The sequence below is a fragment of the Phyllostomus discolor genome, chromosome 5 (assembly GCF_004126475.2).
Source record: "Phyllostomus discolor isolate MPI-MPIP mPhyDis1 chromosome 5, mPhyDis1.pri.v3, whole genome shotgun sequence".
NCBI lineage: Eukaryota > Metazoa > Chordata > Mammalia > Chiroptera > Phyllostomidae > Phyllostomus > Phyllostomus discolor.
The window spans coordinates 153,186,420-153,199,429 of record NC_040907.2 but is presented as its reverse complement, the minus strand read 5'-3'; the positions used below and the strand labels follow the sequence as shown (position 1 = coordinate 153,199,429).

The following is a 13,010-nucleotide window of genomic DNA, read 5'->3' as shown; positions in this document are numbered from 1 at the left end:
TGTCGTTTTTTTCCTTTTTGCAAAGACCATCATATTAAATAAACGTAGACCTTTTGCGGTTCTGTTCAGTTCCTGCCGGAGGAAGAGGCTGGGGGTGGAGTGGACGGCCCCCCACTTTCACCCCGCCCGCAGCTCAGATGCCAGCTCAGAACCTGCTCCCGCCACCGGCAGATCGAGAGTCTGTGTCGGGCGAGGGACGTCAAGTAACCGCTGGGGAAGACCGGTGCGCACGGCCTGTGGAAGCTGGCCCCACGGCAGGCAGGCAGGCACCGGAGAGCCTCCCACGGGGTGGCGAGATAGGGAGGAGCGATGCAGAGAGACGTGGGGTGGGAAGAGGACTGGCAGGAGGGAAGACTGGGAGGTCACAGATGGCAGAGACGCTGAGGTAGGGGCGAGGTGGGGCTGAGAGTCTCGTCACTAGTAGGAGACGCCTGGGCCCTGGGGAACCGGGCAGTTCTGGCGGAGTAGGGAAGAGCCAAGAGTCTGGCTCTGTGGGTGCAGGCTGCTGGGGCCTGTGTGTCTTGGGTTCCAATTTTGGAAAGACTTAACGACCCCAACCTTTGTCCCTAGAGCCCACCCCCCATGCCCCCATTCCATTCCACCTTCTGGGGCAGGGCACACTCCGCTCGGAAGGTGGGGGCAGTCCGGCTGGCGCGGGGGTAAGGACTTTTCCCCGAGGTTTCAAGGGTTCAGCAGAAGGCTCTTCCTTCTTCTGCAGAAAATCATTTTGTCCTTAATTTCTTTTGCCCAGTCCCTCCAGCGAGGCCTCCTGCGCCGGAGCATCCGAGTCGGCGGCTCCAGGGCTGGGCCGCGCTGCAGTCGGTGCTGATTGTGTGTCACAGAAACGTGTCCCCGCGCACAGCGGCCGCCCGGCCCGAGTCCGGAGATGTGGCTGGTCCGCTCTGTTGGGCTCCGTGAGGCCAGGGCAAGCCGGGTCGGGTCGTCCTCGACGCACCGCACCTCGAAGTCCAGGCAGGCAGGGAGGGGCAGCGGGCGGGACTCGGGGTAGTGGGCTGGGGCCTGAGGGTCCGGCCCGTGGCTCCACTAGTCCTGTCCAGCCTTCCACGGGGTAGACGTGAAGGGCTGCAGGTGTCCGGGGTGGGGCGGGGCTGGGGCGGTGGCCAGGAAGCTTCGAGTGGAGTCGGTCCTCCCTCCCTCCGGGGTGGGCTGTCAGACGGGGACGATGTGGAGGCCGAAGCTGTCGGCCTGAAGCTTGATGTGGTCCCCGCGGTAACTAGTGGCGGTCATAGGCAGCGGCAGCAGCGGCAGGGGCGGAGCCCCGGGGGGCGGCACTATAATAATAAGGGGAACCTGGAAGTTAACACAGGAGAAGAATGGGCTGGGTGAGAGGACAAACAGGAGAACAAAAAAAGGAAAGAAAAGCAAAGACCTCCCGGGGCTCGGGTCTGGCAGGACCGGGCAGGAAGACCTTGGCTGGGCTTCGGGGGGCTGGTTGCCCCCAGGAGAGCTGCATTCACCGGGTGGGAGAGGGACCCAATCGGAGACCACCGCTGCCCGATTATGGACCCTCCAGGGGTGCTGAGGTGGGGGGTGGTGCAGGGCCTTTCAGCGAGGGGGAGGGAGAAGAGAGGAAGGACGGGCAGGAGGCACGGGCGTCCTCAAGGGATCCCGGGCCTCAGTGCTGCGCTAAACGTCTTGCCCGGCTGGCACCCAAAAGTCAGGTGGCTGGGAGTCGGGCGCGTCCAGAAGCAGCCAGCGTGAGCGGGGCGAGCAGGGGCGAGCTGACGCGCTGAGCCGCCGGCCAGCCAGGTGGCGTACTCACTTAGTAAGGCGGGGTTGCTGAATCTCCAAGCCTCGTTGTAGGCCGTGTACTGGGGGTGGCTGTACGGGTTGCCGGAGAACTCGCTCCCTGCGGGACGGTGGGGGTGTGGGGATCAGATACATGCAACTCCGAGGTGGACCTGATGTGCCAGACCAGCAGCCTCCCCCCGGTCGTGGTGCAGGTGGGGCAGGCAGGGCAATGCCCGCTGCAGGCTGTGGGCCAGGCGAAGGCGGAGCACTCCACGGAGTCAGCGTGGGGAGAGCTGGTGGTGTGTGTGTGTATCCGGGGATGCAGAAGCACCCGTGAGCCTCGCACAGAAGCATGGAGGGACTTGTGGGGTAGTGCCTGCCTGGGGCTCCTCCCGCGGAGGTGCCTGGGCTACCCAGGAGGGGTTTGTTCCCGGTCCAGTCACGACTACCCCGCTGCGTTGGCGGGCAGGGTCTTTTTAGTGGAGACTCTGGTTCTGGGAGCCGTAGCCCCACAGGGTGGAAGCGGGGGAGGGTGGCGGAGTAAGGCTCTCGGGACACTTTGTCCCAGAAAGTCCTAAGAATGGCATCTCAGCACTGTGCCAAAGCAAAGGGGTTGGGGCTGTGCTGGGAAACCCCCCTATCACCTTTCCCTGGAGGGGTTCCATTCATGCACCACGCAGCAGGTGAAGGAGGTGGCAGGGAGCAGGTGGACTGCCCCCCCCCCCCGGTCAGTCAGGGGAGGCCACCCCTGGGCTGGGAGCTCTCGGAAGCTGTTTCGTTTCCTCCGCGGGAGAAAGGCCAGGCCTCCGGGTTTCCCCCTCACCCTTTCTCCTGTGTGATGACCCCAGACTGTTTACAGTGATCCCTAACCGCGGGTTAAGTAGAGGAGAAGGGGCCCCTCTCGGAGAGGGAGCTGGGTGGGGGTGGGGGATGCAGCCACTGGAAAGCCTGTTTATTGACGAGGAGGGAAAGCATGCGTGCAGCAGGATAATGAGCTTCTGAGCTCAACTGTGACCAAGAGGAACTGAGCTATCTCCTTCTCCATCGCTAATGAAACAAGTGTAATTTCCTCATCAGCACTAGATTCTGTTTAACGACTCCCCCCTTGCCACCATGAGCTCTCTGCGCTCCTCTCATCCCCACCTCCTTACAGACTTCCCCCTCCCTCACCCCATCTCTTCAAGACCTTCTCCAGCCTCCACCAGCTCAGGGCTGGGACCTTCCTGGAAAAATCTCCTGGCCCCCAACACTTCTACTCCCCCTGCTCCACATCTGGGTAGATGCCCTCACTCACGCCTCTCAGCTCTCCTTCCCCAGTCCCTCTCACTCCCTTCAGCCCCTGTTCTACCACACCCTGCAGCAATGCCCTCTTCGCCATGCCCCTCCCCCAACTCTGCTTATGGGGGTCGTCCCTGGACAGACCCTGCAGCAATGGTGCAAGGCACCATTTTCCATCCACCCTCCTCCCATGAGAGCTGAGCTTCAGGAAGGGGTACCCAAGAAGGCAGCCACAGGAGTGGTGCAGGCTCAGTGAGTCTCACTCTCTCTGAGACAAGAGTTTTTTGGTGTTTACACAAGTAGGAGTTTCACCTCTCTTTGGTTTCAAGTCTGGCTCCCAATGGGAGGTGAGGGGTTGGGAAGAGCTCAAGCTCCAGCTGCCCTACCAGACCCTCAATGCAGCCTCTGCCTCTCCAATCCACACAGCCTAACCCAGCTGCTCTCAGACTGGGAGGGGTTGAGCTCTGAGGAGCAAGGAGAGCCCGGTTCCTCTGAAGAGATGTGGGGATGCTGTAGCTTATCTCTCTGAAGCTAGCCTCTCTGGTTCCTGCCATAGCCTGTCCTCCTGTTCCTCTTTCCTTAGGGACAAGGTCCCTCCTTTCTCTGGGGTGGGTAGGTTCTTAACATTGGTCTTCTCTGTGGGTTGGTGTGGACCAGGGTGGCTTTCTCTGAGTGACTGACATGTCCCTGGAAATGGTTCTGGGCTCCAAGTTTCCATGGAAACCAGGGCAGGCTCTTCAAGCAGTGTCAGCTGGCTGGGGGTGGGCTGGGGCACTGAGGGCGTCGCTGAGGCTGAGTGCTTCCCTGGGCATAGGTTTGGGTGGGTAGGCCTTGTGGAGGGGCCATGACATACAGTGGGGTGTACACAAGGGACACTTTTGCAAGCTCTCTCCCTAAATTGCTTATGAAGGAGGGTCAGGGACCAACTGCTGCTCTAGGGAGAGAGAGGGATAGAATAGCAGTGGTTTGGGGGGAGGGGATGTTGGGTCTCCTCCCACCCCCAGCCTCAGACTAAAGACCACTCAGCAGCTCACCCACAATTTAGTTACCCCCACATAAATTGGGCAGCTGCACCATTGTCACTTACCAGGCACCATTCCTGCCAGGGTGGAGGTGGGGTAGCTTCCCTGGCCAGTGGGGGGCACGTGAGGGGGGTAACCAGGCAGAGTGGTGCTCGCCATGTCACGACCTGGAAAAACACAAAGGGCAAGGCATGAGGCCTGGAAGAGAGGGGCCTGCATCTACTCACACCAGGGCACTCCTTGGAAAGATAACCCTTGAAGAAGAAAGAACAGTGTGTAGACACACAGGGATGCATGTGATGAGCAGGTCTGAGTGTGCCTTTATGAGTGTGCAAGCTCGTTACCTAAATGTCTGTCCTGTGATTGGCTGTGTATATGCTCCTTGACTTTCTCTGTGCATGTGTGTGCATGCATTGGCCTTTGCTTGGTATCTCTTTGTAGCCCAAAGCCAGATGGAGAAGGGAGGGAGGATGACCTGGTTTCATTCCCCCTTCCCAGCAAGATGCTCAGCTGTGGTCTCTCCAGTAGCCAAATGGACCTCTATGATCTTGCTCACCTGTCTCCTCTGTTAACACCCCATCTTTCCTACAGGCTTGAAGAACACCCCCGCACCCCCACATGGGCTGATGGGTCTTTCTTGTCCTCTCCAAGTGGTGCTGCAGGTGCTGGGCCTGGCAGGTGTGGAGAGCGGAGGCCCAGCCAGTGGGCTATTTTGCTGTTAGTGTTTATGGCATTTAAATGATAGAAAAGCATCTCTGATGTGAATCAGGAGCTTTTGAGCCAATAGTGCAAGTGGATCAGATCAAGTTCCAAAATCTGTTCCCCCCACCAACTGCTGGACATTTGTCCTGGGAGTCCTCTCTTAGCTAGAAGAGTGGGAGGCAGGGCTTCCCTTAGTGTCTTGGAGTGAAGGCAAAGCGAGTCGATATTAGGGAAATACCCATGGCCCACAGACATCTCTGCAACACAGCTGCACCTGAGTGGCCTCCCTTCCTTGCCTGCCCCCTCCATCACCATGAAAGGGTCACCATGTCCCTTTGCATTTTAGCATGCCCCAATGACCATAATTTGCCCTCTTTCCCCTCCTACACTTTCATGCTCTCAAGACTACTTCACACTCTCCTGGGTCTTCTGGATCCCATTCATCCTCTCCAGATTCCCTTTATCCTTCTCTTCATCCAGTGCCACTCTCCCACTCTAGTGCCTCTGTCCAGCCCTGGGAAGGCAAGGTGTGGCTGGAGGAAGTTACAGAACTATGCAATCTGGCTCAGTGCGCTTTCTGTTCATCACTTGAACATCCTCATCCTCCTAATGGCTATCCCAAAGTGCCTCTCTCTTTCTCTCTCTCTGCTTATACCTTCCTTCCTTCCTCCCTTCCTCCCTCCTTGCCACTTCACCCTTGAAACTGACCTCACCTCTGATTTTTATGAAACCTGTGAGTTTCCTCATCCTCACTTTAACATGTGAGTTATTTGTCTTTCCTACCCTCAGCAAAACAGAGATACAGTTCAGATTTTTGTGTTTCTAACTTCCTGCTGAACATTTTCATTAACTGTCCCACTGTCACCTCAGACTCAGACAAGAATAAAAGATGACTCATCATCCGCATAATCATTCCACCAACAACCTACTTGAAGGCCATCGGACCAAAAATACTGGAGTCCTTCTAAACATGGTCTTTTTCCTTTCCCTTTATATGAAGTCAGTCACTAAGTGTGGTCAATTCCTCTTAGCAATGGCTGTCACATCTGTCCCTTCTCCATTTCCTCTGCCACCTCCATAGCTCAGCTCCTAAAAACTGCTCTTGGTTTGCCACAATATTTTTCTTGCTTGTATTCCCTGCCTCTCCATTCTTCCCCCTCAGTTCTCTCCCAAATGTGGATGCTTGGCTTGTCTTCATGAAACATGGTTCTCATCACTTCCCTTGTAAAAACCATCATTGATTCTCTGTAGGCTACAGTTGGACTCTAAACTCTGCCAGGCTTTCACAGCCTCCCAAGGACTCCTCCCCACCCAGCTCCCTCAGCTGTGACTTGCATCTCTCCTGGTTCAGTTTGAGCGTTTTTGCTGGCTTGTGTGCTGTGAAACCTCTGTGCTTTTGCTATACTGTTTTCATCCTCTTACTCATCGTTTCCTTCTCCTTCTAGCTCAAGCCTTAAAATCCCTACTGTTTCTACCCATCAGAGAAGTTTCCCTCTCCTAAACTTCTAGAGTATCTGCACTCCATGGTTTAGCATGTCTTTACATTTCATAACGCACCAGCCCTGTAGCTTCGTGTCACGGCTCGCTTCTACACGCAGATCATAATCAAACCAACAGCCCTGTCTCCTGTGCTATCTTGCACAGTTGAGAAATGGTAGATGCTCAATAAATACTTTTTGATTCCTTTTCTATCACTCTATACATTTATAGACAACAAAAGCCATAGAGTGGGTTATATTGTCTTTTAATTGTTTCATAGGCGTTGGTCTCCTTTGAAGAGGTAAAGCCTGGGACAGATGTCAATGTTCACATCTGCCTTTTCTCTAAAAATAGTTTGAACAATGGATTATGAATTTGTATAGGTTGAGGAGAGATTTACAGTAAGGGACTCATATATTGTGACTCAGCTTTATCACGTAATAGAATGATTTCCCCCTAACCTATCTGCTCTAGCTAGTACCTGACATTTGAAAATTCAAAGTCAACAACAGGGTAGAACTGTTGGACAAGAGACCACTTCAGACTCCCAGAGAGAGAGCAGGCAGAACCTGTGTTTACTTTGTTGTGGGTTTTCTTTCATGGACTTCTATTGTCAATGGATGATATACTCCTTCTGACCACCTCTCAGAGGGGTGGACCTGAAGCGGGCAATGACAGCCAGCTTTCTCTGTTCCTAGAGAGATGAATAATATGGCATTTATTGGTCCAAAAAGGCCCAAGAGAGGGGAGAGTTAAAGAGGATGTAGAGGTTTTGAAATTAGAAAGAGATAGAAACCCAATTCCTCTTGGTTTTGCGATCTTAACATCTACAAAGCAGTCAGGAAAAGAGGTATGCTCCTTTTTTAACGAACAGGAATTTAAATGCCTCTGAATTCTGATTTCCAGCTGCACGGTTCCTACAACCGGCCACACATGAATTCCTTGTCATCTAAGGCCTTCTCACATGATATCACACTGGACTCCCGAGGCTGGGTGACTGGAAAGGTGTTTCCAGCTAGCCCGGGAGTAACCCTGCTGCACTGTTCATTTCCACTGGCTTCTTCTCTTGCAAACTGCCAACACATAGCAACTTTTGTATGCTAAAAGTCATACAGAATTATTGGTTGAAAGACATATTTCCAAATTCTGTTTTAAACATAGACTCTGTGAAGTGCTGTCCAGACTCTTTTGCGGTCAAGGTACCTGCCTATTTATTTTTTTCTCAAAATGGATTTTTTAATTGAGGTAACACTGGTTTATAACATTATGTAAGTTTCACATATATGTATACGAAATTTAGGTGTATATGTAAGTTTCAGGTACACAACATTATAATTCGATACCTGTATTTATCTAAAACACACACACATACCTGATTGAAAAGATCTATGCACTTCTATATTCACTGCAGGGTCAGCTACAATAGCAGGACATGGAAACAACCCACGTGTTCACCGACCGATGAACGGATAAAGAAGATGTGGCATACATACAATGGAATACTACTCAGCCACACACAAAGATGAAATATTGCCATTTGTGAGAACAGGGATAGACCTTAAGGGCATTATGCTAAGTGAAGTCAGACAGAAAAGGAAAAAAAATTGTATATTTTCACTCATATGTGGAATATAAAACAAAAGAAGACAGGAAAAAAAGTGAACAAACAAAACAAAAACCAACTCATAGGTGCAGACTGATTGGTGGTCATCAGGCATTTTTAAAATGCGGGAGAAGAAAGCCATGGCGAGGAAAAAGCACGCAAGCTTCCTGACGTTCGGCACACAGCTGTGCCTCTGCCGCACCACAGCCTGGAACAGCAGGGTCGCCACAAAGAGGGGCCCGTTCAGGACGCCTGGGCCAACAAACTGCATACAAAGCACTCTCACAGGCTTCATTAGTACACAAGTGACACCTGAAGAGCAGGGAAAAATTGACCAAACTCTTGCCAGAGCCATATATCCTTCTGGAACACCATTGTCAATAATGGAAAACACATACTGCAGGAAGTTTTCAAATTACTCAGGCCATCATACCATTTGCCCAGCAGCATTCTTTGAGCAAGCCTCTCTCAGTGAGGGAATATGAATGGGTAATGGAATCTGTGCAAGGAAGAATCGACAGAGCGCTGGGTCTTGTGTTACATCAGACGGATGGACAAATGGGAGTGGAGGCAAACTCTAAAACTGGGAGGCGGCACAGCCAGCTCCTTAAATAAGCAAAAGCTCAGAAGGAGAAAGAAACAGCTACACAGCAAAATACATCAGTTATAAAATATGTGCCAACCAACAGGAGAGAGGAAGCAGTAAAGTTTTTGCTTTGCTCACTGACAATGCCAGTAACATAAAAACAGCACCGAGACTCACAAATGGATAGAACTCCACATATTAGAAGAGGATGGGCATTTCATGTTGGATACTTGCCTCCTAAGATTACAAAGTTTAAAGATGGAAGAGGATGTGAGATGACCAGTCTAATTTGCTTGTTTTAAAGTTGAGAAGAGGGAGGCACACAGTCACAATGACTTTCCTACGGTTCCACAGCTAGTAAACGACAGAGCCCAAGTGTGAAGCCACGTCTGTACCACACTATGTTTTCCTGGTAACAGGAGCCAGATACTCCCAGACGAGCCAAAGAAAAGGAAAAGAAGTCATCCAACAAGCCACATCTCATACTGTCACTGCCGTCATTAAGATAAGGCAAGAAAAACAGGACACAAAGAATAAAATACTGACACCGAAAGTCTGTAGTAAAACTCCATGGTGTGGAGTATTAATCTCCTTTGAGAGTTTTCTGAAAAACAAAGAGGCTCTTCAAGAAACAGTAGTGGTTGAGATTCTGAAAGTACCCAGAAGTGTTAGAAGCACTGTACTTGATGAGGATGTCTTCCCAGTTCAACTGCAGAAGTCCCTGAAGATTCTAAAGCCAATTTCTACAGCAATCACTACATCTGAATCAGACAGTGCACTTTTGTCAGACATTCCCGACCAAATGGGCCAGATCGAATCAACTGTTTTGGAGAATCTAAGTGAAGTTGCTTTTACAAGGACAGAGAAAAGCGAAGTGAAAGGCTATTAAGAAATTGGAAATTTTCAGTCACCAGATAATGTATGCTATTTGGTCAAGACTGAGGGGTAGCCTTGTGCTTCTGCTTGCACCTAGTCTAGCCAGTGTTCACTGAGCACCTACTATACGCTGGGCACTGTCCTAAATATTTTCTGTGCATTATCTCACTTAATCCTCATATCAAGCTATGATGCTGACTATGTGTAATCACCATTTTATAAATGAGAAATTGAAAATCAGAGTCACGAGATATTATGTCCAATAATTCACAGCTAGGGCATAGCAGAATCTGGACTACAGAACAAGCAGTACACTTGGGTGATTCTAAGAATGACAATCTCAGATATCATAGACCCAGAAAATAGAGAGGCATTTGGGTCCAGGAAAGTAGCCTGGGATTATGCTAAGCAAACCCTTCCTATAACAGAACATCTTGTCATGTCTTGTTTCTTGCATGTTTCCGGTACTTCCATTTTCCGCAGCAAGGGTTTGCTGATCCTGCAGGACTGCACAGATGTGCTTCCGGGAGTCCGTTCAAAACCACACATAAGGCCCTGGCTGGTGTAGCTCAGTGGATTGAGCGCGGGCTGTGAACCAAAGTGTCGCAGGTTCGATTCCCAGTCAGGGTACATGCCTGGGTTGCAGGCCATGACCTCCAGCAACCACACATTGATGTTTCTCTCTCTCTCTCTTTCTCCCTCCCTTCCCTCTCTAAAAATAAATAAATAAATAAAGTCTTTTTAAAAACACACATAAAATGTGATGGATACACATGTATAATATCTAGGTGGCTTATTATCATATTCTCAAAAATATTCGTGGCCCAAAGATTAATATGTAGTATTTATAAAAGACCAAACACACCTCTGTTCTTTGGTGTAGAAAAGACACTGATTTGTTTGAAACCACTTGAATTGTACTGATAAACAAAATTATACAAAGAACAGCAAAATAACACGTGAAGGAGCAGAAACGCTTATCTCAAGTCAGGAAAATGTCAGCATTCAGAAGACCAAGGAGATAATGAAAAGGGAGCTGCCCAAGCAGCCAAGATGCTGTGGCTCAGGGATGGCTCCGACAGCAAGACGTATTAGTCATAGATTTATACAGAAGTTATAGTCAATGAGTTTCGAGAGGCTCTTCCTCAGCATCTTTCTCTGAAAATGAGCACGTTTGCCATCCACTTGACACTGTGGAGGACCCTCAGGCCAGAAAACATAACTCTTGTTTCACTATCCTATCCTCCAGTTTGCCTGCTTCTCATGAGGTAACGAAAATGAGGACGTTGGATTGCTGCAAGGTGGGCAGCCCGTGGCTGCCTTTGACACAAGCATTCATACTACTTCCAAGAATACACAGTTACCACATTTGTAATTACTGCCTCAACATGCCGTACACTGACATTTACTATGCCAATTATGATCACTTTATGACCAACCCAAGTTACAGAACATGCTAAAGTAACAAACTTGAAGCCTGTAAAAGATTACTTAAAATGACAGGAAAAGAGGTTTTTTGATTATTTCACTTTGTTTCTTACTTCCCAGGTTTCCCAATGCTTCCCCAGGTTTCTCCTCGAAGGCAGAAATGCCAGTGTGAGTTCCCCCAGCCCCAGCCCCAGCCCCAGCCCCAGCCACGCCTTGGCCCCACCACTCTGCATCCTGAACCTTGTCTTCTCCGGGTTCCAGCAGAGGGGGCTGTGCCTACAGCTCGGGGTGGCTGCTCTCCTAGCCGGTCTGGCTTCCAACAAACAGTTGGACCTTTAATTCAGTCCCTGGTGTATCCTAGGCAGATCTGTGTGGGCTCAGTGAGGTCTTTGCCTCCACAGCCAACTGGCTGGACACAACCAGGCATGCTGTTCACACCCCTTCCCCTCACAGCACGTGGCTTTCATCTGGGCCATGGCAGTCTGCTGGCCTAGAGAAGGAGCCTCAGCATTCTGGTATAAGGCTAGGGAGCATTGGGGAGAATCACGTTTTCAGAAAGCTAATAGGGAACTTGGCTACCTTGTAGTCTAAATCCTTCACTTTCCAGAGGAAGAAACTAAGGCCCAGAGAGGGGGAGTCATTCTAGCCCTTTCCTCATTTCACTTCCCCACGCTGTCTCCTCTGGCTCTATTAGCACATCGCAAATGAAGATTGGAGTTGGGCAGGTGCTGGCTCTCTCGAAGGCTGGGGCCCAGGCTCACTGATGGGCTCAGAGCAAGAGGGACCCTCCTGCTGGGTGGGCAGAGGTTAAGCCTGTTTGCACAGTCTCCCAATACTCCAGCTCTCCCAGTTCCTCTCTGGCTTTATTTTGTTCTCTGAGAGCACTGAATTGTCAGCTCTAATCCTTCCGAAAGCGCAGCGTTTTTCAGGCGCTCTGTGTAAGTGAAACCCTAATCCCAAGGAAAACGGCCACTTAAGCTGCTGGAGCATTAGGCTGCTCTCAGAGCCTGCCCAGGATTTCCTCCCTCCTCGCCTGCCAGCCCAGCCGCCACGGGGAGGAGAGGGAAGGATTCCGCTCTGAAGGCGTGCAAAGCCCTCTCAGAAGTAACAATGGTGGCAGGGCTTGCCTCCCAAAGCTCAGGGTTGAAAAAGTGCTGGCATGTGTGTCCTGAGGCTACAGCTAAGGTGGGGGAAGGGAGGATTCTGGTCACCCTCGGGAGGGAGTGGGGGGTCTTCCTGTCACCTTGGGGAATGACTGGCTCTTTGGGGGAAACAGGCTTTCAGGTGCTGCCTAGGTGGCTTTGAGGCCACCGGGACATTTCTAAGCCTTTGGTCCCCATACATACCTGTAATGTTCATTGGAATGCCACAGTTGAGGCATTCCGGTCATTTAGAAAATGTCGGGTTGGCTGACTTGACTTTTACTTAGCCAACCTTTTCTTCATAGAAAGTGCCCGATAATGGAGTAAACAAGCTTAGTGCTGGGAGATAGCCCTTTGGAGAACTCTCCTTTGGAACACCCCAAGTGTCTCTAAACATCGACAGCAGCCTAAACATTCCCTGTAACCTAGCTAATCACGAAAGCAGTGCCCAGGTTTGCTACTAGGTAATCCTTTGTTGGCCTGAGTTGGCTACTACATGTACTTGAAACAAAGATCACTGATTTCTTGAAAGCATTTAGACTCAAATTTAAATGAGGCCCCTCCCCCCAGATCTCTAAATGGGTTGGTGAGACCACGCTGTGGAAGGCCAAGCACAGTTCACCTGGCGTGCTGAGCCTTTGGGTCTCCTGGATGGAGGGAAGAGATGAAGGGAAGAGTTGAGAAGAAAGGTTCAAGGTAATAGGCCAAATCTGAACTCAGCTTAGAGGACCATAGAATTACATGGTCTTTGCTAAGGTGCCTAGGAACCCTTCATACTTCCCCACGCCTCTCCTCCACTCTGCAGCTCCATTAGCAGCCCCAGGTGTTTCTGCCCAAGGCGCCCCGCTGGGAGAGGCAGGCAAATGGGAAGGCTGGTGGGCACAGACATGGAGCTGGAGGTTGGGGTGGTACAGCCTTTATTCTGCTCAAATTTGACCTGACTCTCCTGGTCCCAGAGTAGATTAATGCCTCTTCTTTTCAATATCCCTTCCCTCTAGAGGTGGATGGGATAAAGGAGGAAGAAAAAGAGCCCTGATCCAATGACTCCCTAGGCTGCAGGCCCAGGGCACCTGCATTATCAGTCACTGTCTCATTGCTATGGAAATGCCCCCATAATTAAATCAGAGCTGAGGTCTGGTGGC

General features: G+C 50.9%; 1 protein-coding gene across 7 annotated transcripts in view; it reads right to left on the bottom strand.

The window, feature by feature from the left end:
• Positions 1 to 709: 709 nt before the first annotated feature.
• PAX2 (paired box 2) overlaps positions 710 to 13,010 on the bottom strand; it is an 86,218-nt gene continuing 73,917 nt past the window's right edge. For 4 of the 7 annotated variants that reach the window (XM_028512290.2, XM_028512291.2, XM_028512294.2 and 1 more), the window contains 3 exons: positions 4,118 to 4,219; positions 1,784 to 1,870; positions 710 to 1,311 (listed from right to left, as the gene is read on the bottom strand). In XM_028512290.2, the coding sequence (XP_028368091.2) occupies positions 1,235 to 1,311; positions 1,784 to 1,870; positions 4,118 to 4,219 (266 nt within the window). In that variant the 3' untranslated portion in view covers positions 710 to 1,234. The remainder of the gene's footprint in view (positions 1,312 to 1,783; positions 1,871 to 4,117; positions 4,220 to 13,010) is intronic. The other 3 variants (XM_028512296.2, XM_028512289.2, XM_028512292.2) reach the window with 1 other exon arrangement.